The 26,811-nt window shown below is 40.7% G+C and overlaps 2 protein-coding genes across 5 annotated transcripts in view; both read right to left on the reverse strand.

The window, feature by feature from the left end:
- The window catches only part of abcc8 (ATP-binding cassette, sub-family C (CFTR/MRP), member 8), an 86,716-nt gene that overhangs the window by 33,488 nt on the left and 26,417 nt on the right, over nucleotides 1–26,811 (reverse strand). For 2 of the 3 annotated variants that reach the window (XM_034215856.1, XM_034215859.1), the window contains exons 7-17: nucleotides 14,800–14,988; nucleotides 12,812–12,976; nucleotides 12,562–12,717; nucleotides 10,162–10,296; nucleotides 8,773–8,935; nucleotides 7,251–7,291; nucleotides 6,557–6,702; nucleotides 2,604–2,718; nucleotides 2,213–2,332; nucleotides 1,139–1,211; nucleotides 919–1,024 (exon numbers count right to left, since the gene is read on the reverse strand). In XM_034215856.1, coding sequence (XP_034071747.1) covers nucleotides 919–1,024; nucleotides 1,139–1,211; nucleotides 2,213–2,332; nucleotides 2,604–2,718; nucleotides 6,557–6,702; nucleotides 7,251–7,291; nucleotides 8,773–8,935; nucleotides 10,162–10,296; nucleotides 12,562–12,717; nucleotides 12,812–12,976; nucleotides 14,800–14,988 — 1,409 coding nt within the window. The remainder of the gene's footprint in view (nucleotides 1–918; nucleotides 1,025–1,138; nucleotides 1,212–2,212; nucleotides 2,333–2,603; nucleotides 2,719–6,556; nucleotides 6,703–7,250; nucleotides 7,292–8,772; nucleotides 8,936–10,161; nucleotides 10,297–12,561; nucleotides 12,718–12,811; nucleotides 12,977–14,799; nucleotides 14,989–26,811) is intronic. The other variant, XM_034215857.1, reaches the window with a different exon arrangement.
- Nucleotides 24,916–26,102, reverse strand: LOC117545886 (protein ANTAGONIST OF LIKE HETEROCHROMATIN PROTEIN 1-like). Of its 2 annotated transcripts, none has more exons than XR_004568891.1 (2): nucleotides 25,910–26,102; nucleotides 24,916–25,784 (listed from the first exon to the last, which is right to left on the reverse strand). XR_004568891.1 is itself a non-coding variant. In XM_034215861.1 (2 exons), the coding sequence occupies exons 1-2, from the start codon at nucleotides 26,075–26,077 to the stop codon at nucleotides 24,989–24,991; spliced, it is 981 nt and encodes a 326-aa protein (XP_034071752.1). In that variant the 5' UTR covers nucleotides 26,078–26,102; the 3' UTR covers nucleotides 24,916–24,988. The 2 variants fall into 2 exon arrangements, 1 of the variants encoding a protein (XP_034071752.1); XM_034215861.1 differs by having other exon boundaries at nucleotides 24,916–25,801.

Raw genomic sequence — 26,811 nt, forward strand, 5'->3', positions numbered from 1 at the left:
CAAGTGAGCCCACAGGTTCTTGTTGCTACTGTTATTCTACGCAGGGACGGTAGACGCGAACAACAAACTAGACTTTTGAAACTAGAGGAAGATAAGGAGGACTTTTACAAAAAAGTAATGGAGATTGTTGTCCAGAAGGATAGCATGGACTTCATCTTCAAGTCAAGGTAAGACCCCAATTGTAATGGAAATGGGATCTTACTAAGAAAGAACAATCCAATATTTAGATTTTGGGTATCCTTTTGTTGAACGGTCTGTTTAAAATGAATCGAAGCATCAGACTAAAAAAGCTTTTAAAAATAATCGAACATTTCGATTAAGGTCAAAATATAATATTTGTAAATCTGACTCTGAAAGAGTCAGTGCCTCACCAGCCATGAACCTCACCGCACGTCACTGGCTGTAACATCGGCTTTAATTCACTGAGATACAAATCAGTTTATATTATATTGCCATGTCATATAAAAGGTCAGATTTTTATGCTCATCACTTTGCCTTGTCAGGGACGTGAATGGATTTCTGCGAGAAAACACATGAATAATAGCTCACTGACAAAGCAATTACCAAAGAGGCTTGAATAGCACCAATCAGCGGCCGAGGATGGGGGGGGGGGGGGGGGAATCGTGAGGTCCGGGGTCTCCTTAGGGAGGAGCAATTCTCCTCCGATTATACTGGATTTCATTTGAAGAATTAACTGCACAACATGCTGTAGATGGATTATCTTATTGCTTTGTAATTGAACGGATGGGAAGTGGTTGATATACCGAGGTCCTGATGTATGAACACTGTTATGTTAATGACACTAGAACATCCATAGAATTTCATAGCATACAATCAGGCAAAAAGGACATGAATTATTCAAATCCAAAAAGGGATTATACAGTTTTAACTGAAGCATCAGGCCTAATGGAAACTAACCTGTTCCAGTAGACTGCTCCTGATACTCTCTGCATCTCGCCCAGCGCTGCCAGCAACAGAGACGACTTCCCACTGCCCACCTGGCCAACAATCATAGTCAGCTTACCTGAGAGGGTTGAGAGGCAGCAAAGTAAACAGGTGAGTGACTGAAGGACTGCATGGAGAAAGGATTCGGAGAGGAATCGATGAGGCATATTGTATATCACACTGTCTGACTCACCAAAAGGAATCTTGATGTCCACATTAGAAAGAGTTGGTGGTCCATCGGTCCAGGTGAAATAACCGCTGATTATCTAGGAAAGCAAAGCACAGGTATCAAAACAGATGACCTTACTCTTTAGCAAGTAAACAGTCAAACCTGCCATCTGTACGAGGTGATGCAAGGTGAGGTAATAAGATGTGTAAGTGTGTACTTGTTTTCTCTTCATGCAGGGGAAGGAAGATACTGATGCTTTTCACTTCACAGACTATGCCAGGCAAATTATTTAGACTGAACATTCAGTTGAAGAGCAATCAGTCTCCATTCAGAAGAATTTGAGATATTGACAATGAGATTTTCTTTTTTTATACATAAAACTAAGCCCAGTTCATACACTTTATGTTAAAAGGAATATATTAACCAAGAAAAACTCCAAACATTTACATTTTTCATATATTTGAACATGTAGTGTCCCATCTGTAATTTACTGTAATGTAAGTATTTATTATGAAATGTTCATTTTCAACCCATGACTATGATATTATGATTCATGGTTTTAATTTCCTGTTTTTATGCCTGGATGCCAGAAAAGCAATAGTTCTTTTTAAAGCTTTGTTATAGTCATATAGTAGTAATGTAATAATACACTGAACAGCTTTGCCTTTCTGTTGCTGCAGTGTCTACATTAATGGTTAAAAAGCTCTCTTTTCTCCAGGTCCCTGGATCCCTCGTGGTTTGAATAATTTACCGTTATAATTTCAGTCGATAACTCCTTTTGGATTGTTTATAACCACCAGAGCATGGACAACATAATGGGAATGCCACACACATAATTACTGCTTTTCATCCAAGTAAACAGGTAAGTAAAGGTAATTCTTGACAAATAGTGACAACATCTGGAGATAAAGTGTGTTTATCCTCCATAAACTCAGTCAGTTTCATTTGAAAGGACTACAATTAAAGAAAGGGGCAAAATGTTCAGAACTGTGAAGACTTGCTAGATCACCATTTCAAGTTTGATAAGACCTTGAATAATATTGCATCTTTTTTCTGAGCAGGTAGCATCTGGTGCATTTGTCCTTTTATCGCTCTCACTTTGATGCAGATGTCCTGGTCCATGTCCTGGTAGGGTCCGTCTCCCTCGTGGTCCCCCAGGGAGCTGTAGTTGTTCCAGTCATCCCTCGGGGGGCGTTTCCGGTTCACCACCTTCAGAGGCTTGAGGTGTCGGGACGAAGACGAGGAGGAGAAGGATGAAGTGAGAGGTTTAGAAGATGGCTAGAGGAGGGTAGCGTTACAACAGTCACGCAGGACGAAGAGGTAAATGGTGATATTATCACAAGGACGATAATGTGGAGGAAGGAAACAACATTCAAAGCAAAATGAGACCGCTGGATTGCAGCAGCAGGGGAGGATACCAAGAAAACTGACATCTACATTATTGCCTAAATCAAGCCAACATAAAAGGCGTGTGTGCACATGTACTCACCACAGCCTGGTATCTGTTTTGGTTGTGATTGCTGGAGCCAGAGGTTAACATCGCTCTGGGCTCCTGTTCCTCTCCTATCTCATCGCAGGAGAAAAACTCGCTGAGCTTCTGAACACTGCACATCAAACAGAAAGACAATACATGAGTAATGAGGTCAAACTAAATTAATATGTATAACACATTTGTATAGAATGCTCAAAACATGGTGCTAGTACAGCAGATAGGTAAAGGTTTTCATTGAGCTATCTTCCATTCATGTAAAGATAACAGCATCCCTGCTGTTTATGGTCCCAAAGCTCATTCAGAGGAAGATGTTTCAATAACAACGAGCTTTTGCTTTCTCTGATAAACTCACATATCTCTACATCTCTGAATTGAATCATGTCTCTTCTTCTTCTACTTCACTACCTAAATGAGAAAAAATGCTTGCCAGGTCAAGACCATCTTAATTTAATTACTAAATGTGGGCTGAATGTCGGATCTGACACTGGCCCTCATTTCCTTCAATTTCCTTTTGTCTTATCTTTGTTTTTTTTGTTTTTTTATTGTCATTTGTTTTATTGTCATTGACAATTGTCATTGTCATTTGTTTTATTGTCATTTATTGTCATAATGTAACAAAATGGTTTCTCTGCATTTGACCCATCCTAGTGTTTAGGAGCAGTGGGCTGCCATTATGAACGTAATCAGTTTATAGTAGGGTTAGGTTTTAGGCTGTTTGTTAAAGCAAATACACTGAAATAGTAATCAGTATAATGCATATTATCACAAGTGCATTAAAACATGATAATTACTCTTGAAACATGTAAAGTTATGCCCCAGCCACACAGAGACGAAACGAGTCGTATCCGCTACAGTTCTCTATCATATAGACGGTTCGGCCACACGAGGCCGACAGGGAAACGCAGATAACGATAACGGGTCCCAAGGTGGGTAGATCTGCAGACGCAACGCTCTGGGGGGGCCAAACAGCTCCGTGATTACGCCCAATACGATCATTTCTTGATAACGAAAATACTGACGGGGCTGTCAGGAGAGGGGGAGGAAAAGAGAGACTCCGTATATTATTCTTGTATTATTATATAGAGTCGTTATTCATTTGTTTTAAAGCTCAATAAATAACAAAGAAGACCATTGACCGGCAATTTTATAATTTTGTCCGGAAGATTTCAACTTTAACGGACATGTTGACCAGCGAAAAAAAATTCGAACGGAAACTCTGCCGCACGGTTCCCTCGTCCCTTGGAAGAGGCGGAGAGGTGGGTGTTTTTCATCTGCTGGTAGACTACTGGGGAGATTTACAGCAGGAGCACACGCTTGCCTTGGGGAGGGAGAAAAAGAGCCAGAGCCCTGGCCCCTGCCTCTCCCCACCTCTGCTGCTAAATCCACTGCGGAGAATAAACAGAAGGGCAACCATGGCAACCATGCATGCTCGTGAAGTCTTCTTCGCTGCTTTTGGTGTATTTTACTTACAGGCCCGGCATATGTACTACAGCGTCTCCAGCGGGTCGAGCGGTCTCGTGTGGACGGACACGTTTCTGGTGCCGATTGCGTGTGGGAGGAAGACTTTTTTTATATCGAATTCGGTTCATTTTCGTTACTGTCTCCGTGTGGCTAGGGTCTTAGAGTCCACAGGAACAATAAATGATTCTTTAATGAAATCCAAAGAAATATATGTCAAGTTTCACAATGACTTTGCATTTAAATTGGTGCATAAGTAATCTATTGTTCCTCTACAAAGACACATCTTCTCACGTTGAAGTGTGAAGATGAAGTGAATATAAGCTGTGGGTTATTTTAGTTCCTGCTGTCTGACAAAGTGTGTCAGATCACACAGTCTCAAAATAGAAATCTCGAATAATCACAGGTGCTTCCACATTACATTACATTACATTACATTACAATGCATTTAGCTGACGCTTTTATCCAAAGCGACTTACAATAAGTGCGTTCGACCAACAAAATACAAACTTGAAGAAAACAGAATCATATAAGGACATCAGGTTTCATAGAGCTAAAACATTTCAAGTGCTACTCAACTGGCTTTAGATAAGCCAGCCCTTTCTTAGTATATAAGTGCTTTGTTAATAGTTCTATCACTCGAAGTGGAGTCGAAAGAGATGCGTTTTCAGTCTGCGCCGGAAGGTGTGTAAGCTATCTGCTGTCCTGATGTCAATGGGAAGCTCATTCCACCATTTGGAGCCAGGATAGCAAACCCACGTGTTTTTGCTGATGGGAACTTGGGTCCCCTTCGCAGCGAGGGTGCAGCGAGCCGTTTGGTTGATGCAGAGCGGAGTGCACATGCTGGGGTGTACGGTTTACATTAAAGGAAGAAAATACACTGGTTAAAATAAAGAGCATATTCAACTCAGTTGTATAAGCTGGCCTCTTAAAGACCCTTATAGAAAATGTGTGATGTCAGTTTCTTCATCCTCAGTCATTACTTCCTGCCCTGCGATCAAGACTTAAAGATGGAGATGATGGGATTTAGGCTGACACGCTCTCATTGTCTGTACATGGAAAAAGTTCTGCTTCATTGACTTTATGAGACAACCTTAAAAGACTTTAACGTTTTAATCCTTAAAGCATATAAATATTTTGTTAATCAACAGAGTTTGGATGTTACACATTTAGGAGGCATACATAAACACCTCAGGCAAAGCAGTGAGTTTGGCAATTACATTACATTGTTGAAAATAAAATAAATTGTTGTCTCATCTTCCTGTCTAACTATATATGGAAAGTAAATTAACATATTATTTTCAGATTAAACATGTCTTGTAGCTCAGGGGAACAATTTATATGTTTTCTCCTTCAATACTGAAGCTAAAATGACCCTACAGCACAGCATGTTACTTTTTCTATTGTGGCGTTTTTGGAACCTTTAGGAGTTGTAAAGGTTAACCTTGGCAAATAAAGTCTGCTGTACATTGAATACTTTTCAGTGCCTCACTGCACTCCGTCCTGCTGAAAATGATCTGTACAAGAAATGAATTTACAAGAAGTATATTACTCAGTATAATAAGCAAAGCACACATGGGGAGTTATTTGCTTGTGCAGCATCAGCATCTATGCAGCAGCCTAATTACAACATATGTATTGACTGCCAAACTAATTGTGCGCTAATTGCTAAATGAAACAGGCAGAGATTCAAGGGTACTACAGTGAACAAGCACTCGGTTACATAAATAAAAGACTGATCTGATAATGCATCTGATCCTTCTAATGGAAAACTGAGTCGAGTGTTTTCATTTAATAATGGTGCTTGTCACTCCTCCTGAGTGTTTTTGTAAACATCTCCTTCCACAGAACACTTATCACATATTTCCTAACCAATAAACTGACCCAAAAAAAACAGTGTTTGCTAGTTCCTTTTTCAGATTATGATATTGTATTCATCCTGCATCTACTCAAATCAATCAGCATGAAGATGAATCTGATGTTGAACTCTGCTGTTAATATATATTAAAGGTCACCTATTATGCAAAATGCACTTTTTTATGTCTTTTATACATAAATATGTGTCTTCAGTGTGTAAGGAGACTCACAAAGTGTCAGAAAATACAACCCTCTCTCTTTTCCTCCTTACCCACATCTCTAAAAACAGGGGTACAATGGAGCTGTTCGAGATTTGCTGCGGGCTTGACGTCATTACTGAAATATAATTTCTGAAATATAATTTCAGTAATGATATATATAATACATATAATGGCACTGTTCTAGCGGTAAACACTGAATAAAGAACATGTCAAGCTATGTGCTGTATCAGAAACAATGTGCAACGTGTTTTTGAAGTAATATATTCTTTGTTTACATTAGCAAGCATCGCTAACACTCAGAGCTAACACTGTACTGGAGAGCGTATGTGTAAAGATGTTGTAGATTTGTATAGATAAGGCCCTATAATATATTGTTCAAATATAGCATAATAGGTGACCGTTAAGGCTTCTCACCTCACAAGGGCCTTGACGGTGGAGCGCACCACGCTGGAGAGCAGGAAGAGGGGGGTGACCAAGATGTGAAAGAGGGACAGGGAGGCAAAGGCCACAGCTGGGGACAGATCAGCGTCATCTGAGAGGTGAACATGAACCACAAACGTCTGTAGGATGAGAGGAAGGGTAGAAAGGCTGAGGTTAGTCTCCACAGCATGGATTAAGATCCCTAAACCTTTGAACTGTTAGCAACTCAAGACCAGTTCAAGGTGAAAACCAATGGAGGAAAAACAGACGTTTTTATCTGTCTGAACTTCAGTTGTGCTTTGTTTGAGGAGTCAGATACAATGAAATCAAAGGGGAATCACTTGTCTACATCCGTCATTTAAAATAATCCCCCTCCTTTCTATGTGTCTGACTTTTCTATATCGTCACCTCTCACGTCTAAATTCATGAAGGACTTCTATAAATACAGTCAGGATTTAGTGAGTTGCTGTCAGAGAGCCTCCGCTGTGGAACTACAAAGTCACAGGACACTGACACTGTCTCTGCTCCGTCCTTCACACAGGAGGGAAGTCGCAAAGATGTAATCTGATCAGTAGTTATTGTCTCTGTTCATGACTTGACACAAATATAAAACAAATTATCATAAATATATCATCTTGGATAGGTTAATTATGTGTGAATTAAAGGTAGAGCTAGAATTTAAACTCACCGTCAGGACAGCTGCAATGGGAATAGCTGCATTCATGAAAACTGAAATTGAGAAGAAAGAGAGAGGAGGTTGTGAAGGCTTGTTTAAACTCAGTGAAAACAAACAATGTACATTTTTGGAATATTATTTTGTATTGATACCGTAGGTTCGTTAACAAAAACAGAAGTGTATCCATATCTTCTCAGTGATATCCTGTAAAAACGTCACAACTGTGGTGATACTGTACATTTGATACTGATGATACTTGGTTATGTATGAGACGAGAACAATTAACATCCCTTTGATTACATACAAAACGTTTTAAACTATTTAGACTCCAAATACATGGGTTGGGGTGACCAGCAGTTTCATAGTGCATTTTAAGAAATCACAACATCATCATCCCCTTTATCTCTGTGTATTATGTTCTAGGATCCGCCATTATAAACTATGCAATTAATTTAAAATGACATATAATTAAAAAATGTGAAGGATGTTATGACGAAACAGCATTGTTACTGCAATGTGTACTGATAGCATGTGTCAGTGGTGGATAGATCATGATTTGTATTACTGGTGTATTATCAGTGTGCTATTCCTCTCTATTGTCAGGGAGAAATGATACTAGTTCATTCCTCTTGAACTCTATAATTGTGCCATGCAAACTGCAGCCACTGTTCACCCTGGAGAAGAAAAGGAGCAACCTCTAACAAATCACAGAGTGGCATTTTGTGAAGTAATAAAATGGGAAAAGTAATGGAAGTATTAAAGTTCCATGTTAGCCGCGCCTGAAACATTAGTTACCTTGTTGTGCCTTTGAATATTTCTTTCGGTGGAAGCAACGTTTTATCTTTTATAATATGTTTAAAGGGCTCCTATTATACTATTTGTAGGCATATATTATAGGTCTTAGATATATATAAAAGTATAAAGAAACACGTCTATGAAGTGTTTTGCTCAAAATACCAAACAGATCACCCATTCTAGCCATGCCTCATATCCCTCTATTTCAGCCCTGTTAGAGAAGTGCTGATTCTGGGTCCGTAGCTTGAACAAATTATACCGATATACTCAGCTAAATGCTGCCGTGATGAAACGCCATATCATGTTCAAAACCACATCAAGGATTATTTCTGAAACAGTATGGAGCTCAAATGCTTTTTCTCTTGCGGGTTTACCACAAGGTGAGTTCCTTTTTTATATCCTGCTTTTTTACACGTACTCTCTCCAGTACAGGTTAGCTCTGAGTGTTAGTGATGCTTGCTAATGTAAACAAAGACCATATTACGTCCAAAACACGTTGCACATTTTTTCTGATAGCAATGTTTCTGATAGTGCCATGGGTCCACATTTTCGATATTACGTCATATCGGACGCAAATCTGGATCAGCTCCGTTGTACCCCCGTTTTTAGAGATTTGGGTACAGAGGAAAAGAGAGAGGGTTTTGTTTTCTGACACACCGGGGACACATATTTATGTACAAAAGACATACAAAAGTGCATTTTGCATGATAGGAGACCTTTAATTAATAAAGTGCCTTACTGGATATGGATGTGTAAAAAGCGAAGGCCTTCAGGCTGGTGAGCTCTTTGCCCCTGGTCCCCTCCACACTGTCACAGAAGATGTGTTCCCAGGCGTACAGCTTCAGCAGCTTGATGCACCGTAGCAGCTCATTGGTCTTCTTAAGACGTTCACTGGAGTATTCCTGCAAGTGGAAAAGGGAGCCTTTGATTAAACAACAGTAATCCATCACATCACAAGAGGTGCAGCTAGAGAGCTCACAAGCATTATCACATCCTACTTCAAGGATTAAATTGCCAATGCAAACATCAAAGTCAAAGAGGCATTGTTTTCCCTAATATAAAAAAGCATCCAGTAAGGCCCTTTGTTTCCCCTGCGCACATGGACCCTTGCTCTCTCACATTTGAGCTACTTAAAAAGAATAATACTAATAATAATACGTTTCTTGCTGAGAAAATATTCAAAGGAAGGCACAACAAGGTAGCTAATGTTCCAGGCGCAGCTAACATAGAACTTTTGTACTTCAATTACTTTCCCTTTTTAATTACTGCACAATATCAAAGTCAAGTAGGTCAAAGTCAACTTTTTTGTCAATCTTTCAGTTTGTTTTTATCAAGGTTTCAATTGCCAATGCAAACATTGAAGTCATTGAAGCATTGCTTTCCCTGATATGAGAAAGCTTTGTATATCCCTGGCAATAAATCCTGCTCTGCAATATCAAGGACTGAAGGTAACAATATTATCACACCCGACTGGACTTAAGGCAGATTTGTATCAATGGAAAGCAGCAGAAAGGCTTGAGGCAAAATCAGTACATATCCTTTGTTAATATTGACCAACACTGTTTTCAAAGTTTTGTGTGATCTTTCTGAAACAGACGCGGCTTAGACACTGTTTGCATTTAATAGTGAACATGAGATTAGATGTTTAACCAGGCATTCGGGTAAAAAAACAAGCCACTACTCTCCTTAATACTGGATTAATAGTTTTCGAAAACTTTTTTGATTCCAAAAGATTATAATAAAACAAAGACAACACTGATTCTTATTGAACCAATATTTCCCTCCGAACAACAGTGTCGACTTCATAGTGGTACTGAGAGTAAAATAAGGAATTGACAAAAGTAATTTCTCATGGATATCTGTATTAAAGCTATGGGCCTCTTCAAGCAGCAGATATTGAGATATTTTACAGGGAAATAAAACTGTGGGTGATTAGAGTCAGCAGGATTTCCTCCTCTTGGTGTCATGACATTTTTTTATAATAGCAATCCATCCAAAATATAGACACATTTCATCTGGACCAAAGTGGTACACCAACAGACTAACCTTTTAAAGCCTCTAGCATGGCTAAAAATAAAGTCTCAAGAAATACTGCATCTCTTTAAATGAGACAATAAAAAATACCCACCAGGGTGCTCTTCTGAGTTTGGGACAGCTTGGTTGCGACAAAGTATTGTACAGGAGCTAACACAGCGATGACGGTCGCTCCAATCAAGGCACTGATTCCCAAGAGGTAGTAGAGCAGGATCACTCCCACAATGATCTGAGAGGAAACACAGAGAGAGAGAGAGAGAGAGAGAGAGAGAGAGAGAGAGAGAGAGAGAGAGAGAGAGAGAGAGAGAGAGAGAGAGAGAGAGAGAGAGAGAGAAAAACTATTTAACCTTGTGTAGAGAAAAATGACAGACTGAATGAAAGACCCAATTACCACAGCACATTGCTTTGTGAGAAGCAGTGACCTTGAGCAAAAGTGCATCAGCATGGAGGCACGAATACCGTTTTTCCTGCAGTGACATACAGCTTAACCCTTGTATGGTGTTCGGGTCTGTGGGACCTGTTTTCATTATTTATCTAAAGAAAAATTATATGATCAATTATTTTTTCAAACTCACACTCAATGGCCGTGGCTCATTTTCTGTGAAGAACATATATCAGAACACATTTTCAATGACCATTGTGCCCCCTACACATTTATATTACAAACAGGATGTTCGGGGCTCGGAAATTGTAGGTCCTGTGGTGTGTGTGGTGTGTGTGTGTGTGTGTGTGTGTGCTGTGTGTGTGTGTGTGTGTGTGTGTGTTTGTGTGTGTGTGTGTGTGTGTGTGTGTGTGTGTGTGTGTGTGTGTGTGTGTGTGTGTGTGTGTGTGTGTGTGTGTGTGTGTGTGTGTGTGTGTGTGTGTGTGTGTGTGTGTGTGTTTGAAAAACTTCTAGTGTGTTGCCTACACTTTTTGAGATATTTAACTTAGTTTGGAGCTTGGTAAAGAGGCCTTCTTCAGATTTTAACATTAGTGTGTATTGAGCAGCTCGTTAAGGCTAGAGTGCGTGATGTCACAGCTATGTGGGGGAGAGCTTGAAATTAGCCTTCATATTTTTTTTTTTTAAACCTGCCATAATTCCCAAACCCTACACTCCTGAGACATAATTGTTCATGAAAAACGTAGGAAAACCTCTCCTAGGTTGAAAAAAAAGGTTAAGTAAGAATATTAAACAAAATGCCTCTTGAGGGCATGAAAAGACAAAAACTTGTCAAAAAGTCCACCTAGCTCCCAATAGACTCTCATGTAAAACAAATCTGGATCTTTCTTCAGACTAGAGAGAAGTACACTTTAAAAAAACTGCTCCCATCTCCACAATTTACACACAAAACCTAAAAAAACAACATATATCAGTTCATTGGGGTTCCCTGATGCTCACGGTCTGGTCATTCTTTTATAGGAGCCATAGTTTTTGAACAGGTGGCAAAATTATCAGATATAATCCTCAATGCATTCTTAATGGGACTCAGTGCTGCAGTTGGTAACCATGGTGTTGCTGGGCAGATTGGGGCCACAAACCTGAGTGACATCATCTAATCAGAGCAGACACGCCCACAGACAGACTGGTACACGCACACACAAACACTGGAGGTTTGTATTATTATTTTTTCAACAAAAGTTAGAAATGCAAGAGGTTTATCTCTCATTCAGAACAAATGGAAAGGCTCTCCTTTCACAGCACATCTCCATGGAAACCTTTGATCTCTGGGCTCACTTAAACAGGTGTTTGATAACGTCGTCACCATGGTAACCTTTGATCTCTGGGCTTACACACACAGGTGTTTGTAAACATGCATTCACTACTACTTACATTTAATATCTAACTCATTGAGCCTACTTTCAGCTGCAGAAACCATCCAACTATTAACTTATTCAGCTATTTCAGGGCATTGAGGCTATACATGTTGTTGTTTATACCTTTTTTAAACCTTTTCTTTTAAATATTAAGCTTCTTCACTATTTTTCCTACTCTTCCAGTTTAACATTTCACTTTCAAGTTTCCAACAAAGTCATTGCAATGCATTTGAGCTGTAACAATTTTGATTCAAATAATTTCACTTTTCTGCCTTTCTCCGCTAAGTTCAGCAACACACTTACTTGGTTTTTGTAGCTAAAAGCAGCTACAGAGACCATTCAGCTAATAAAATATTCAGCTTTTTCTGCATTTTCAGCTAAATTCAGCAACAAATGTACACAGTTTACAGCATTCGCACGCATTTTCTGCAGGAAATGCATTTTCTAGTTTTTTATATTTTTTCTTTATGTTATTATAGTTGTTTTCAAATAGTTTTCTATCTGTGATTTTAATTTTTGTTTTATTTTTATGTATGCACCCCATTCTTATTCTGATTCTGACAAACTGAGGTAACGTAATACATAGCGACACAATGTAAACTTGTTTTATAATGCACACATGTGCCTAATCAAACAGAGAAAATACATGGAAGTTGCATAAAGTCATTTTTTTTTAAAAGGAGACGAACACATTTCTCACCTGTACAGGCATGGCCCACAGGTTAGGACAGAGGAAGAAGAACCACATGAGCTGGTTGGTATCAATGGCCACCAGGTTACAGATCTGAGCAACGGTTAACTCTCCCATGGACATGTTGGAGGTGCACAGACGCATGATCTTGTTGTAGATTTTTGTCTAGGGAAGAAAACCAACAAAACAACCATGTGGACAAACAGTAGACGAGAATAATCAGTTTTGGCTGTTATACATTAAATGAAGTGTCCTCTACCTGAATGGCCCCACGTAGGTTGATGCCCGTTTCAATGGCAACATAGTAGGAGGCCTGGAGGAAGGTCCTCTGAAGGAGCAGGGCGAAGAACAGCAGCACAGCCAGCACATATGCATTCTCCAGAAACTCTTTGGAGGAAATGAAATAGATACCCAGCAAACTTGTCTGCCAACACAGAGAGGAACGGAGAGGGGAAGATAGTGGTATCGACCAGTTTATCATTGTTTGTCAGGAAGCGATCATTACAAGGTCAATCACACAAGCTGAACTCTGCAGGATTATGTTAACACTGTCAGTAATGACTTTCGACTACAATTGTTCCTGTTCACTTCAGAAGTCAAGATGACAATTTAAAATGCATCATTTTCATTTCACAGTGGGCTACAACATTGCATTCTAACTGAAATTAAGTGGAGCCCTCAGAGATATGTGTTGTGTGAGCTGGAGACCAAATAAAAACGTGGCTAGGTTACAAGAGACGGATACAGTATCTCCCTCAAAGTTGAATGAATTAATCAGGTAGATATCATTCACTCAGGAGGGATTACAAATTATTAATTAGATATGTGCCTGATCTTAACATCCACTTTATCTGCTGTCTTTCGCATCCCACTGCTAGTTTGACCCAGAAACACCATGCTGCTACCCTTGTTGGTTTTAAATTGTGACCATTTCACAAACAGGCCTATTATCAGTATTTGATTGCCTGGCGAGTCTTTTTTCCATTTTTCAATTATCGTTTTCAATTCCACTGGCTCGAGTGAATGTGACTTAGTCTTAGACTTGTCTGTGGTAGTCTGATATTGTAGTGTGTCCTATTGTGGTAGCTAAGAAACTGAGACAGCTTCAGCAGCAATAAGTCTCATTAATATTTGACAATAATTTAATTAGTACACCAATGTGTCAGGTGCACCTGGGAGAGATAGAGGCATCATAAATGTCTCAAACATTCATAGTGACCTTTAAGAGGCAGGAAGAAGCCATGTAGTGAATCTGTCACGTCTGCTGAAGCTGTGTTTGTCTGTTTCTCAATCCTTTCATCAGTTCGGTTTATTTTTGTCAACCCAACATCAACAGGCTGTACCAAAAAGAGTTCATTTTTACACAGAACTCTAAAGTCCAGGTTATGTTGCACGCATTCTGCTGAAGCACATAAGTGTTATGGTTTCACAGGTAAAATTGAACGAATGCAGTTTAAAACATGTCGCTGCAGGTTATTCTGAAACTTTGGCAAACTACACGACAGGCGTCTGTTATTTGTGAACAGGGACAACTTCAGCACCTGAAATATATTCTGTCACTGCCAATATCCCTGGTGTTGAATTGAAAGTGAACCCAATATGATACCTATTTGAAAAAGGAATATCAAAGGCCATGAACATATTTAGTTCTTCAATTTAATTTTTTATACTGAGCAATGGGCTTTATTTGAACCCTTGTGGTTCTTTGGTGTAATATCTTTGAAACATATTTTGAAAGGAAATAGCCCCAAGGCTATTCAACACTAGTTAAATAAAGTTTAAATAAATAAAATCTAACATGAACACACCGTTTCTTGCCAAGGTTAAAATTGATTTGTTTATTTTACATGATATTATTATATTATCTCACTCGTTTGGAGTGGGTGTTTTACACAGTCCTGATGAAGCTGTTAATATATGATAAACAAGGATTATTTTTAATACCTACATTTACTTTTAGAGCAGTTTATTTAGACATGTATGTGTAATGTTAAGCAAAAATACTTAAGATATTGAACCAGGCTATTGAGGCAGAAAGTAGCGGAATATTATTGTGGCAAAAAGACAGCAGGTGAGGATAAGAATATGAGAGCAAGCAGGTAAAGACTGGTTTTGCAAACGAAAACTTGAGTAAAAAACAAATTCAGCAGCTTATATACAAAGTTCTACAAGTTATATTGCCCACTGTTGTGTTGTTTTATGTTATGCTTCCCTATCATGTGCATGGCAGAGGTGTTGAGCCCTCACCGGCGGCTGAATGGTGCGGTTGTCCTTGCTGATGTGGTGCACGATGCCAGAGATGCAGAGAGGGCCGGCGAAGCCCAAAAGGTCGGCCATGAAGCGAAATGTGATGCTGAGGATGAGAGGTCTGCCAAACGCTTTCCTCAATGCCTGCCAGATCAACTTTGGTCCCTGGCTGGCTGAGCCCTGAGGCTTCTGAGGGAAGACAAAAACAAAAGGTAGAATACATTCAGGAGAAATTAACCACATCGGGCTCTTAATGTCATCTGCTGAAGGCAGCTATAGGCATACATCTACTTTCAAGGATTCTCAGAATTACATTTACACATTAAACCCGTAACTATCAGAACATTTACATTAGTACTTTGGTGTAATGAAAAGGATGCAGTGAAGCTAGAAGTACTGTAAATGGGTTTGTTATTTCTCTTCCTGCACCAAACATTAAACACAGCCAACATTCTGTGGAGATACTGGCAGTATAACTAAAGAAAAAAACGAGTTTCCACAAAACAGGCTTATGACATCAGGTAATTGTTTGATCATAAAAGCTAAAATTACACTTTTACTTAAAAGTTGCTCCACCACTGCAACAAAAACCTGCAAAATCAGATCAAGTTTGGGGCGTCCATCTGTTCTTATTATACATCCATGCCATGGTCCATCCTCCCCACCAGTGTTGGGCAAGTTACTTCCAAAATGTAATACAGTACATATTACTTATTACTGTCTTTTTAAAGTAATAAGTTACATTACAATATTACTGTCTCTGAAATGTAATGAGTTACACTACTTTTATATTACTTTTGAGTTACTTTCACCAAAATAACCGCAAAATAATGGCTAGGTATTTTAAATGCTAAAATGTAGTTTAGTGCAGCAACTGTATAGGCCCTTAAAGGTGGGGTAGGTAATTTTGGAGAAACCCGCTTGAGTGCGTTAGAATTTGAAAGTACACAGCCGGAAAAAATCTGCCACTTCCTTACAGAGCCCCTCCTCCAACACACGAACGCGCACATGACCAATGAGGGCACGAGATAAGTTTGTGCTAGTGATGGGAATTCCGGCTCTTCTTGGTGAGCCGGATCATTTGGCTCGGCTCACCAAGAAGAGCCGGCTCTTTCGGCTCCCAAACGGCTCTTCAGTTTACCACATACCTTTTAATTCAATCAAATGTAGCCCTGTTTTGACTAATGATTTATATGTGTACACATATATCACTTAAATTATTCAATACATCCTTTGTACTGAAGTATTCAAAAGTAAAAATGACATGTTTAATATAAATGATTTGCTGTGGCCAATTGTTTTCATTTCATTTACAGACCTGTGTAACTCTCTGATACCACCCAATGAATGCATTGACTTGCTTGTAGAACCACGCTACACAAAACAGATAGCAACACCTATAAACACTATTTAAAAAAGGGGCTACTGTATCGACCTATATAAAGTATATAAATATAGTTTTTTTTTCAAAATACCAAAAAGATCCTGCATTTTAGTCATGCCTCATTTCGCTCTATTTGCTCTTTCCAGCGCTGTTTTTGCAGGGGGCTGATTCTGTGAGCTGCAGCTGACCACGCCCCCCTGCAGGAGAGGGGAGCGTGCTTTGAGATCAGCTGCTGGGCTGTCAGAAGAGGGGGAGAAAAAGAGATCTCCGTCCTCCATGTTTTATTCTTATAGAAGTAAGAAGAGAAGTAATGGGGCAGAAACCCTCCTTTTTACGCAGCGGTCCAGACATAGACATCAAACAGCGACACATATTCAGTGTGCAGTTACTTTGGCATTAGGGCAGGGATATCTAGATACTTTCCAAGGTTTGACATAATGAATTGTGCTACTTTTAAAGCAAGCAACGATGTTTTCAAATCTGTAATCAAAAAGCTCCTCAAAAACACTATCGAAGCAGTTCCTGCCGTTGCTACGTTAGTTCAAACAGTAACAACGGACAATTTTCTTAGCGGATGCATGTCAATTTAAATCAATACATAAAACTATTTTTTAAATCAATAAAATCATTTTCTAAATCCATAAAAGCATTTCAATTAATATTGGGAGTCATGTCGTTATTTTGTTGAGAATGTGGCCATGTGTAATAAGCGGGATAATGTGCACATTGCATAATGTGCCTTCATGCCGATCTAGATCCCTCCGCAAAACAAAAACAAAACCGGCTCGTTTGCGGGCGCGAGCCGGCTCCCGTCGTTCTCTTTATACCTCATGCACACCAATGCAACTCCGGTTCAAGCTCCGTGCTAGAGCTTTTCCGGTTCAGAACCAGTTCTTCGGTTTAGCTCTGGCTCTTTTCACACCGCCCAGAGTCCGACTGGTAATGCGTCGTTGCGTCATCGTTTGCGTCATGACGTAACCGTTTGCGTGCCTGCTTCATAAAGCCAAACTGCGCGGATGAAATCAGTTGCATTCATATCTTATGGCTCTATCTGCAGATTTTCCGGAGTCATTTCTGTGGTTTAGTTATATTCTTATACAAAAGTGTACTCGTGTCAATAAAGGTTTTTTTAAAACACAACTGCTTCCGAGGTCGGTCTTATTTCTTAAGGTGGACTGAACCATGAGTGTGGAGTAACGTTGTATCTTTCATTTAAATGAACTGTAACCTTCACCCAGGTATGTAACAGCTGTTCTCAAATGAACACGTGAAGTAAAGTTTAATATTTGTAGTTTTATAGATTTATAATGAGTTATAATGAGAGGTGATCAAGGTGAATGCTCAGGTTCCACCTTAACACGCAGACACGTTGCTTCACCATGAGCAGAACCCTTTATATACAGTCTATGGCAGAAACACTGAAACTCTTGTTAAGTTTCTCCATCGTTGTGTACAAACTGGATAAAATGCGGGCTTTTTGTTGTTGTTCAGGAGTTGATCTGTCTCTGCCCCTGCCCCCGCCTCGACGTAAGCGTGACGTGTGTGGTGCTTTTGCTCTGGCCGGACAATTTTTTGGTGCTTGAAACGAACCGGATTCCGGAGCTAATACCTCATTCACACCAACGGTGTTTCGGGGCCGGTTCGGAGCTGGAGCTTGAAAAGCACCGGGTTTTCCTCTTCACACTGCAGCAGAGCAGCCTATTATGCCCCTTTCACACCAGCGCTTTTTCAGCTCCGGCTCGGAGCTGGAGCCTGAAAAGCGCTGGTTTTTCCTGTTCACACCGCAGCGGCGCCGGCTCTTAGCTCCGGAATCCGGTTCACTTCCAGCTCCAAAAAATTGTCGGTCTAGAGCATGGGTCGGCAACAGGCGGCCCGCGGGCCATTGTTGGCCCACCAGCAATAATATTTGGCCCGTAATTTTGAGAATCAAAAATAAAATATTATTTAGATTTTTTTCTTTTTCTTTTTTTTTACAACATAGGACCGACAGTCGCACATGAGGGTTTCCGTTAGCCGCCGATTGATCGGCCGCCGGTCATTATCGGCCGATATTCACTCTTAATAGTTTGATCGGTGCTCTCTATAAAGGCCGATCAGGAGAGCTGGATCTGATCGATATGGACATAAACGCGAGTGAAGTGTAACCGGACCCGAGAGAGAGATCAGATCAGCTGCTGAGTCTGATGGAGACACGCAGCTCTGCATAATCACCTGAAGCCCCGCCCACTGTTTAGCGAGCTGCAGGAGCTGCATGAGAAACTGACGGGCTGTCAGGAGAGAGAGGGAGGGAGAGGGGGGAAAGAGAGCATCCGTTTCTCCCGTGTGATTATTCAAAGTTGATGTAAACTTTTGAATAATGTACTTCATCTACTACAAGTAGTTTGTTTGAATGTAATAATTATGTTGTTTGTTGTTTGTGGAATCATTTATTGAAAAATGAATCTGAACTTTTCGATCTGTAACGATTATAAACTGAAGCAATATAAAAATGAGCCCCATTAACTGAACTTTGCTACACCATTCTTATTATTATTATTGAAACATGACGGTAAGTTTCAGATTTGTCCGGTAAAATAAATTCTGTCCCGATATATCCGCTTACATTCATAATGTCAGCGGAGGGAGGGGAAGCGGCGCTGTGGAAGAGCAGAGTGGTGAGGGAGAGCAGTCATCTTCCTTTTACAAGCTTCAAACATTTATTTATCGGGTGATTTTGGAAATAAAAATGTCATATTCTGAAAGCCAAGACTTTGTTTATTTAAAATCAAACAAAACACCCGATCCCCGAAAAACTATTTTTTTTACGCAAATCCACGTTTATTTTTAAATGAGCCGTTGCGTCTTTCGACTGATTTCGATAGAGCGGGTCACATATGGCAAATGTGTGGTTGGGGGGAACCAGGTCAATTAAAGTACTTATTTAACTATTAAATACATTGAGTTTGAGTAAAATACTTGGTTACTGATTAATTTAGGTTATAATATATTAAATTGCAAAGCAAAACTGCTGTAATGGATTTATTTTGTCCTTTGGTATTTTTTAAAGGTTTTCAACCTGAAAGAATCCTAATGTGTCCTTGAAAAGTTGAAATAAAGAAAAGGAACAAGGATTCCAGTTGCCCCTCAAGCCTCTCAAATGTGGACAAACACTCAAATAAATGCCAAAAACCCAGAGAACTTGACAATACTTATCAGAATAAAAGTATGTTAAATAACACTGCTACCTAGTTAATAACTCTACTTTACTCAGTTGAGGCTCGTCCATTGAGGAAAGGGAGGACCATCCTCCCTACAATTTCAGAGAAAAATAAACTTTGAAGAGAAAAATAAATACACCTCAATTTAAAAGATAAGTCTGTTAAAATACAGATAATAGCCCTGGCTTTGGGACTGAAATGGGGCTAGAGAGGACGAGCCTCCCTTTGGGCGGGTCATCAGCGATATCAGAGTTTTTTATGAACCGGGGAACAGGGGCGCTGCGCCCTCTTACCAAAATCAATTCCTTGAATTAGGCTTTGATTATGTTCTGGCCCGCCATCTGGCGGCCCAGCAAAAAATTGGCCCACGGCCAAACTTACTTGCCTACCCCTGGTCTAGAGGCAAGAGCTTCGGAGCTAAGAGGTGGCGTCGCTTACGTCTCTCTTACGTCGAGGCGTGCAGGAAACTAAACCCACCTCCCCTGAACATGGGTCGACTGTCATGCCTGCCTACAAGCAGTAGTGCTTATAAACACACTTTATAAAGTCAGGCAACACTAACCAGGCTTCGTGTGATTCTGTTTATTTGTACCTTACTTTGACCATCCGTTCACTGTTATTGATCATTGTGGAGAGATGCAGACGTTTTGTTTTGTATTGTAGCAGCTATCGGATGGAATCAATACATGGGCTGCACAGGTTGTCGTGTCCGACTATCACAAGTAGAATCATAATAAAAATACACCGGTAAAATGTGCCTGTAGAAAACGGTTTATGCCACAATAGGATAGCAATAGCAAGTAGTCAGTTTAGCTTCGGTTGCTATGCTAACATCACCCATTTTATACCAGAGAAACTTTCATAACAGCGTTGTGATGCCAAACAGCGTCAATTCAGACTGACACACATTCAGGGGAACTGGGGATATGTATCAGCTGCTTGTGTGAGTTGGACAGTGAATACTTTAGAGCGGCCGCTGCAATGTGAGCTAACCGGGAGCTAACGGGAGAAGAAACTCCCGTGGAAGAGCAGCCAGCACTGCAGCGGTCGGTAAATGCTGCAGAAACACATTAATAAACAATGAACCACGGCACTCTGGAGAAAAGCATAAGGTTGGAGAAGTCGTTATTTAATTTAATCTGGCTTCGTGTGATTAAAAGCAACACGATCATCGACCCGACGCAGTTGTTGTTGTTGTGAGCGCCGTAATGCCGTTGGGGAGCAAATCAGCGATGTAAACGGTGACGTTATGACGCAGCAGCGGCAGCACCAGTCGGGTGCTGGGCAGTGTGAACAGAGCGGGAGCAGAAAAGGGAAACCGGAGCTGAACCAGAAAAGCTCCCGCTCGGAGCTAGAAAGGGAAAAGTGCTGGTGTGAAAGCCGCAATAGCTCCGGAATCCGGTTCATTTCAAGCACCAAAAAATTATCCGGCCAGAGCAAAAGCACCACATACGTCACGCTTACGTTGAGGCGGGGGCAGGGGCGGGATCAACTCCTGAACAACAACAAGAAGCCCGCGTTTTATCCAGTTTGTACACAACGATGGAGAAACTTAACAAACAGCAGTGGTCCACTGAAGAATCTGGTCTTCCGAAGAGGTACAGAGGAAGCTGGAGGGGAGCACGCAGTCCAAAGCAATTCTCCAACAATTGCAGAAAGAGATGGCAACCGCTGGTTTTTACCGTACCGTGGAACAGATTGGCAACAAATTAAAAAAAAGTCAAGAAGGACTATCGGGACCAAAAGCGAGACCTCGGACGGAGTGGTAGCGGTCGTCCGAAAACAAGTCCACATTATGACATGCTAGACTCGGTCCTCTGGGACAGACCGACGAGTGGTTTTGGATCCACGGTGAACTCGCTTTCTCTCACGTCGATGATGTTGCAGGACGAGTTGCTGAATGTGCAGAGCTCATTTGATGCCGGTGAGTTATGCATTACCCATTTGTTTTATTTGTGACTTTTTGTTTTACAACATAAACTAAACCATGTAGCTATCGACAGACCTGGTAAGAAAGCTAAAGTTGACCTACTACAGCTACCGGATGTGTGCATCCAAACCAATAATAGCCCTAGCATGCTAATGCTAACAATAATAAACAAGGACCTGTATCCCCATGGCAAAGACAGCTAACGCCTCCAATGTATATTCTTTCTTCTCACTAACGATTTATGATTCATTGTGTTTATATTGTGTTTACAGAAATATCTGGTTTGGAGTGTACTGTGTCGGAACCACCACTGCCGTCGGCGTGTAGCTCGCCAATGCGGATGCAAGAGTCTCCTTTTCCCACAAGCAGCTCTTCCCAGGAATCTCTGGTGAACCTAATCCAGCCAGTGGGCCGACACAAACAGGGTAAGGTTTACAGTGGTCATAATAGTAATACTGTTCCCTGTTGCCATGTGCATTTATCATGGCATAGTCATTGTAGTAGTTGTTCAAGTTATACAACTGCAGCCATAAGAACAATACAACATTTCATTACACAGTATATAATATACATCTCGTAAAATGCCATGAATACGGTGTTGACTTTATTTTTCTCTTTTTGTAGTTAAAAGGAAGCGAGATTTATCATCTGGCCTTCTGGAGTATCTGGAGAAAAGTGAGGACAGGGAGGAAAGGCTTCAGGAGCAGGGCCAGGCGTTGCTTAAGGAGCAGGGCCAGGCGATGCTTAAAGGGGAAAGGAAACCGCTATACAGCTATAATATTCCGGTAGTTTATTCATTTTACAATGGATATTGATCGTTCTATTTATTGTATATGATATTACTCACCAAAAGAAAATTAATTATCCGCCGGCCGGGTGGGGAATTCCGGGACCGCCATTAGGGGAGTCCCAAATGGTGACGTCACTGGGTGGGTCTTACAACGTAGCAAATATGGCAGCGATGGAGGAATTTTGCAATGAGATCGACGTTTTGAACGATGAATTTGACTATTCGTCGGGAGATGACATTGATGTGGAAGCATCTACAGTTACCAGGCATCCCATGGCCTATGCTTATGAACCGATTCGGTCGAATACTCGAGTGGCATACGATCCGGAATCCGCCGAAAGTATCGACGGTTCTGAACTCGCCGAGTGGGATACCACCAGTTCCAGTACCGACTCGGTCTCAGTGGTCAGTTGACATATATTTTGTATTATTTTCCAACACCTCATACATCTTGGCAATACCATCCATTGAACACCTAGTCCAGCAATACTAGCCTTTTTAGGGCTGTTTTCGACAGATGAGCGTATGTATGCCAGTTTAATTAGTTGAGCTATAGAACACCCCAAATTCTCCATTGTACGTCATAATAATAGCTACCATTTAGTTTGGACGTGATTGCGTTAATTAATAAGGTCACACTGTGTCAGTAAATACATGTGTGAGCTAGTAATCTGGTAGTGCTGCAATATTTACCTCTCTCTCGGCAGCTGAAGCAACTCGTTTGGTGGCTCGAACTTCACGTTTGTTGACACTGTCATTGTCTTGCGCGGCCGACGTGCTGGGACGGTCGGTGTTCCCGACTGCATACGTTGAGAAATCGAATATTGTGGGAACAGATCCTGGCTTCAAATCCGATGTTTTGTATTGAACCAGGCATCCAGACTCATCAAACCTCATTTTGTGGACATAATCGTCATTTTTAAAGTGTTTGCTGCACACACGTGCGTACTGATTCAGCGGCGGATCGGACCGTTTCATGGAAATAACCCATGCTTTGATCAGCTTCTCATCTGTTAGTGGCAGCCTATGGAAATGTACTTCTTCCTTCTTCGTATAAAATCCATTTGTGCAGCCTGGGGCAATACAATAAACTCCTGACGACGACCGTTTTCTTTTAATGTAAACTACTGGTGCATTGCACGCCATGTTGTTTGTTATTGAGCTTTGGCCCAGGAAGCCGTACCCACTCAGTGACGTCACTGGGAAAGTCCCGGAGCAATGGAAGCGCCCATGGTCATTAGGCACGTATTTCAAAAAATAAATGTGTGTATCTCGATCGTTTACATTGGAAATAGACTAGATAAATACATTTCCTAATGGGAATATTGTCGCATGGAAAGCAGTTTGAAAAGTGTTTCCATTTCCCTTTAAGGAGCAGGGCCAGGCGATGCTTCAGGAGGTGCATGTGGCCAATGCTGAGTTCCTACGAGTTTTCACCAGAATCGAGCAGAACAGCCACTCAATAATTGGCATGGTAGACAGGCTTGTGAAGGTGATGGAGGCCAACAACAAAAGCTGACCATATTTTTTTATGTAAATAGTTCATACCTTGTTTGTATACACGTTCTTTTTTTGTATACACATTATTATTATTATAGTATATTCGCCACACTTTTTGGTGAATTATTGTCCATACATGTCTTTGATTTGTACAATAAACAAAATTCAAAAGTCATGTCTGATCCATGGATTTTATTGAAAAAACGGATAGGCATGTGTATTTGAGTTAAGAATATAGTCTAAACCGTTTGGGTATGCACTTTTTTATAAGAATATAGTCTAAACCACATAAATGACTCTGGAAACGCTGCAGATAGAGCCATAAGAAAGGAATGCAACTGATTGAATGTGTAATCTTTTTATAGGCAACAATTTAAGCTTTGTTAGTTCCAGGTTTAATATTACTCAGATGTGAATCATGTGTGCAATCCTTATCATTTAAAGTGCCCATAAAATGATGTTTGAAATGTAAATGTATACTTGCAATGTCTTCCTAGGAGAAGGCCCACTCACAGATTGACACACATTTAAATACAGGGCATTCACTTATGATATGACATACTGTACATTATATATGAGCCCCATCAATACAGGCTAATATGATGTTTTTTATTCTGATAACAGTATAGAAGCATCAGTATAAACAAGCTACATTGATAGGGATCCTTTTTCTTTTTATTTCCTGTCAAATTAATTAATATAGTTTTTAGTAAGAATATACTATTTTGATAAAGGGTAATAAGATTGAGTATTGCCAATAATGAAATCAACATGTTCCACTGTTGTGTAGATGAACAGCAGTCATTGTTATTATGGATATATAATAAGGACTGCATGGTTGAATGGTTATATGATTTTGGGGAGGCCAGGACTGTATGATAATGTTCTATATTATTTGTAGTTCTTTTGTCCAGTTTCAATTGTATTCATAACTCGATGTGCTTTTTATAGTTTTTTTCATTTGATTTTACAATATAGTCTAAACCACAGAAATGACTCTGGAAAAGCTGCAGATAGAGCCATAAGAAAGGAATGCAACTGATTTGATGTGTAATCTTTTTATAGGCAACAATTTAAGCTTTGTTAGTTCCAGGTTTAATATGTGCAATAAGTTCATTTCAATACGTTTTGCAATAAACATTGAACCAGTCCGGCCCTCGACTAGTACCCATCTATTTTTATTTTGGCCCATTGTGTATTTGAGTTAAAAATATAGTCTAAACCGTTTGGGTATGCACTTTTTTTATAAGAATATAGTTCATACCTGTTTGTATCTAGATGCTGTGATTTGTATACAAAATAAACACACTTCAAGTCTGATCCAGTGATTTTATTGTACAAAAAAAAGAGGCATGATACAAAATAGATCAGGTTTAACTGCAGTAATATTAGTGGTCCCCCATGTTGAAATAGTCCATCAATGCGGATCTAACATCAGCTCCTTCTTGTCTACCATTATCTGGTAAGGGGTGTAAAGCGGGTTGGTCGTACACAAGTTCATGGCAATCGTCAGTGAAGTTGTCGCTATGTTCCTCACATATGTTGTGTAGTACACAGCAAGTCACTGTCATTATTTTGCTGAGCTCCAGCTCGCAGTCGTTCCTTTTTAGGAGGCACCTCCATCTTCCTTTTCGCCTTCCAAACGCCATCTCAACAACCGACCGTGCACTGCTCAGTCTGTAATTGTAGGTGTGCTGTTCAGGGGTCAGTCTCCCAGTGTCTGAAAATGGTTTCATTAGCCATCTTTGCATTGGATAGGATGGGTCACCAATCAGGTAATGTCCCACATCACAGCCAGAGATGGTCATTTTGTTTTGGCCTAATGGATAATCTCGGGGTGCTAAAATAGGGATGTGACTTCCATCTATTGCACCAACACACTGTGGTGCTCTCCAACGTCTGTTGAAAAAAGTGGCCATTTCCACCAACTTCTCCACATCAGGAAATGTGATATGTAGTGGAAGCAGCACTTCCATGGTTGCCCAGCAGAAATCCTGAACACAGAGGCAAACGGTGCTTTGGCCTACCCCGAAAAGATGGCTGATGGTCCTGTATTCACCTCCGGTGGCCAGCTTCCAGAGGGCAATTGCAACCCGTTTTTTATTGGGTATACACAGACGGTAATTTGTGTCTCTTCTCCCCATAACGCCGCTGACCTGGTTGCAGATGTAGTCAAAGGACTGCCTGGACACGCGGAAATTCTAATGTTATACCATAGTAATTAATTTAGCAAAGCTGGGTAGTTTGAGCTTGGCGCATGCAGAGGCTAACAACAGCTAACTCTAACATTGAATAGGACGTATATTTACCTTCTTTCTCCTACGGAATCTGAATCGTCGTTGATGTTTAGGATTGTAAAGCAGTTTTGAATTTAGCATGTAACGACTGTAAAGTTGGTAGTAAAGTCGTCCCATTTCTTCCATTTCGTTTCGACAGAGCAAAACCAAAACGAGTAGCGCTTCAACACAATCGGCCATTGTTGTTGTTGTCGGTGTCAGCTGTGAGGGTTTTCCGCGCGGTTTGGCTTTATGAAGCAGGCACGCAAACGGTTACGTCATGACGCAAACGATGACGCAATGACGCAGCACCAGTCGGACTCTGGGCGGTGTGAAAAGAGCTTCCGCTACACCGAAGAACCAGTTCTGAACCTGAAAAGCTCTAGCACGGAGCTTGAACTGGAGTTGCGTTGGTGTGAATGAGGTATGAGAGGCTGCTCCGCTGCGGTGTGAAGAGGAAAACCCGGTGCTTTTCAAGCTCCAGCTCCGAACCGGCCCTGAAACACCGTTGGTGTGACCGACACATCACCAGTGTTGCCAACTTGGCGATTTTCTCGTTAAATTTGGCGGCTTTCCAAACCCTCCGGCTACTTATTTGTGTCAAAAGCGACTAACGACTAATCTAACGATTTATAATGGTGTTATTAGGGACTTTTCTGGTGTTTGGAGACTCACGTATTGTTCTGCAGTTAACGAGCCGCGGGTGCTGCCGTGAGCCCCGCCTCCCTCCCATAGTACAGTTGCCTGGCCGCAGCAGAGCTGCTGCTGCAGTCAGAGCAGAGAGGAGACAACCACACTCCCCCGCGTCGAGACTGCAAATGAATTGCGCATGCGCCAACTGCCAAGCCGTCCTGGTTTTGAGCGGGATTTAAATGTAAATGTTTCTTCACTCACTTTCACACTATAATAAATAACTGCCTTTGCTTTGCTTTGCC

The sequence above is a fragment of the Gymnodraco acuticeps genome, unplaced genomic scaffold (genome assembly GCF_902827175.1).
Source record: "Gymnodraco acuticeps unplaced genomic scaffold, fGymAcu1.1, whole genome shotgun sequence".
Taxonomy (NCBI): domain Eukaryota; kingdom Metazoa; phylum Chordata; class Actinopteri; order Perciformes; family Bathydraconidae; genus Gymnodraco; species Gymnodraco acuticeps.

Excerpts from the sequence above, each read along its gene's own strand:
- LOC117545886 (XM_034215861.1), bottom strand. The coding sequence starts at position 26,077 with ATGGCCGATTGTGTTGAAGCGCTACTCGTTTTGGTTTTGCTCTGTCGA. Across the intron at positions 25,802-25,909 it reads GATTCCGTAGGAGAAAGAAG|AATTTCCGCGTGTCCAGGCA; the intron begins GTAAATATACGT and ends GTATAACATTAG.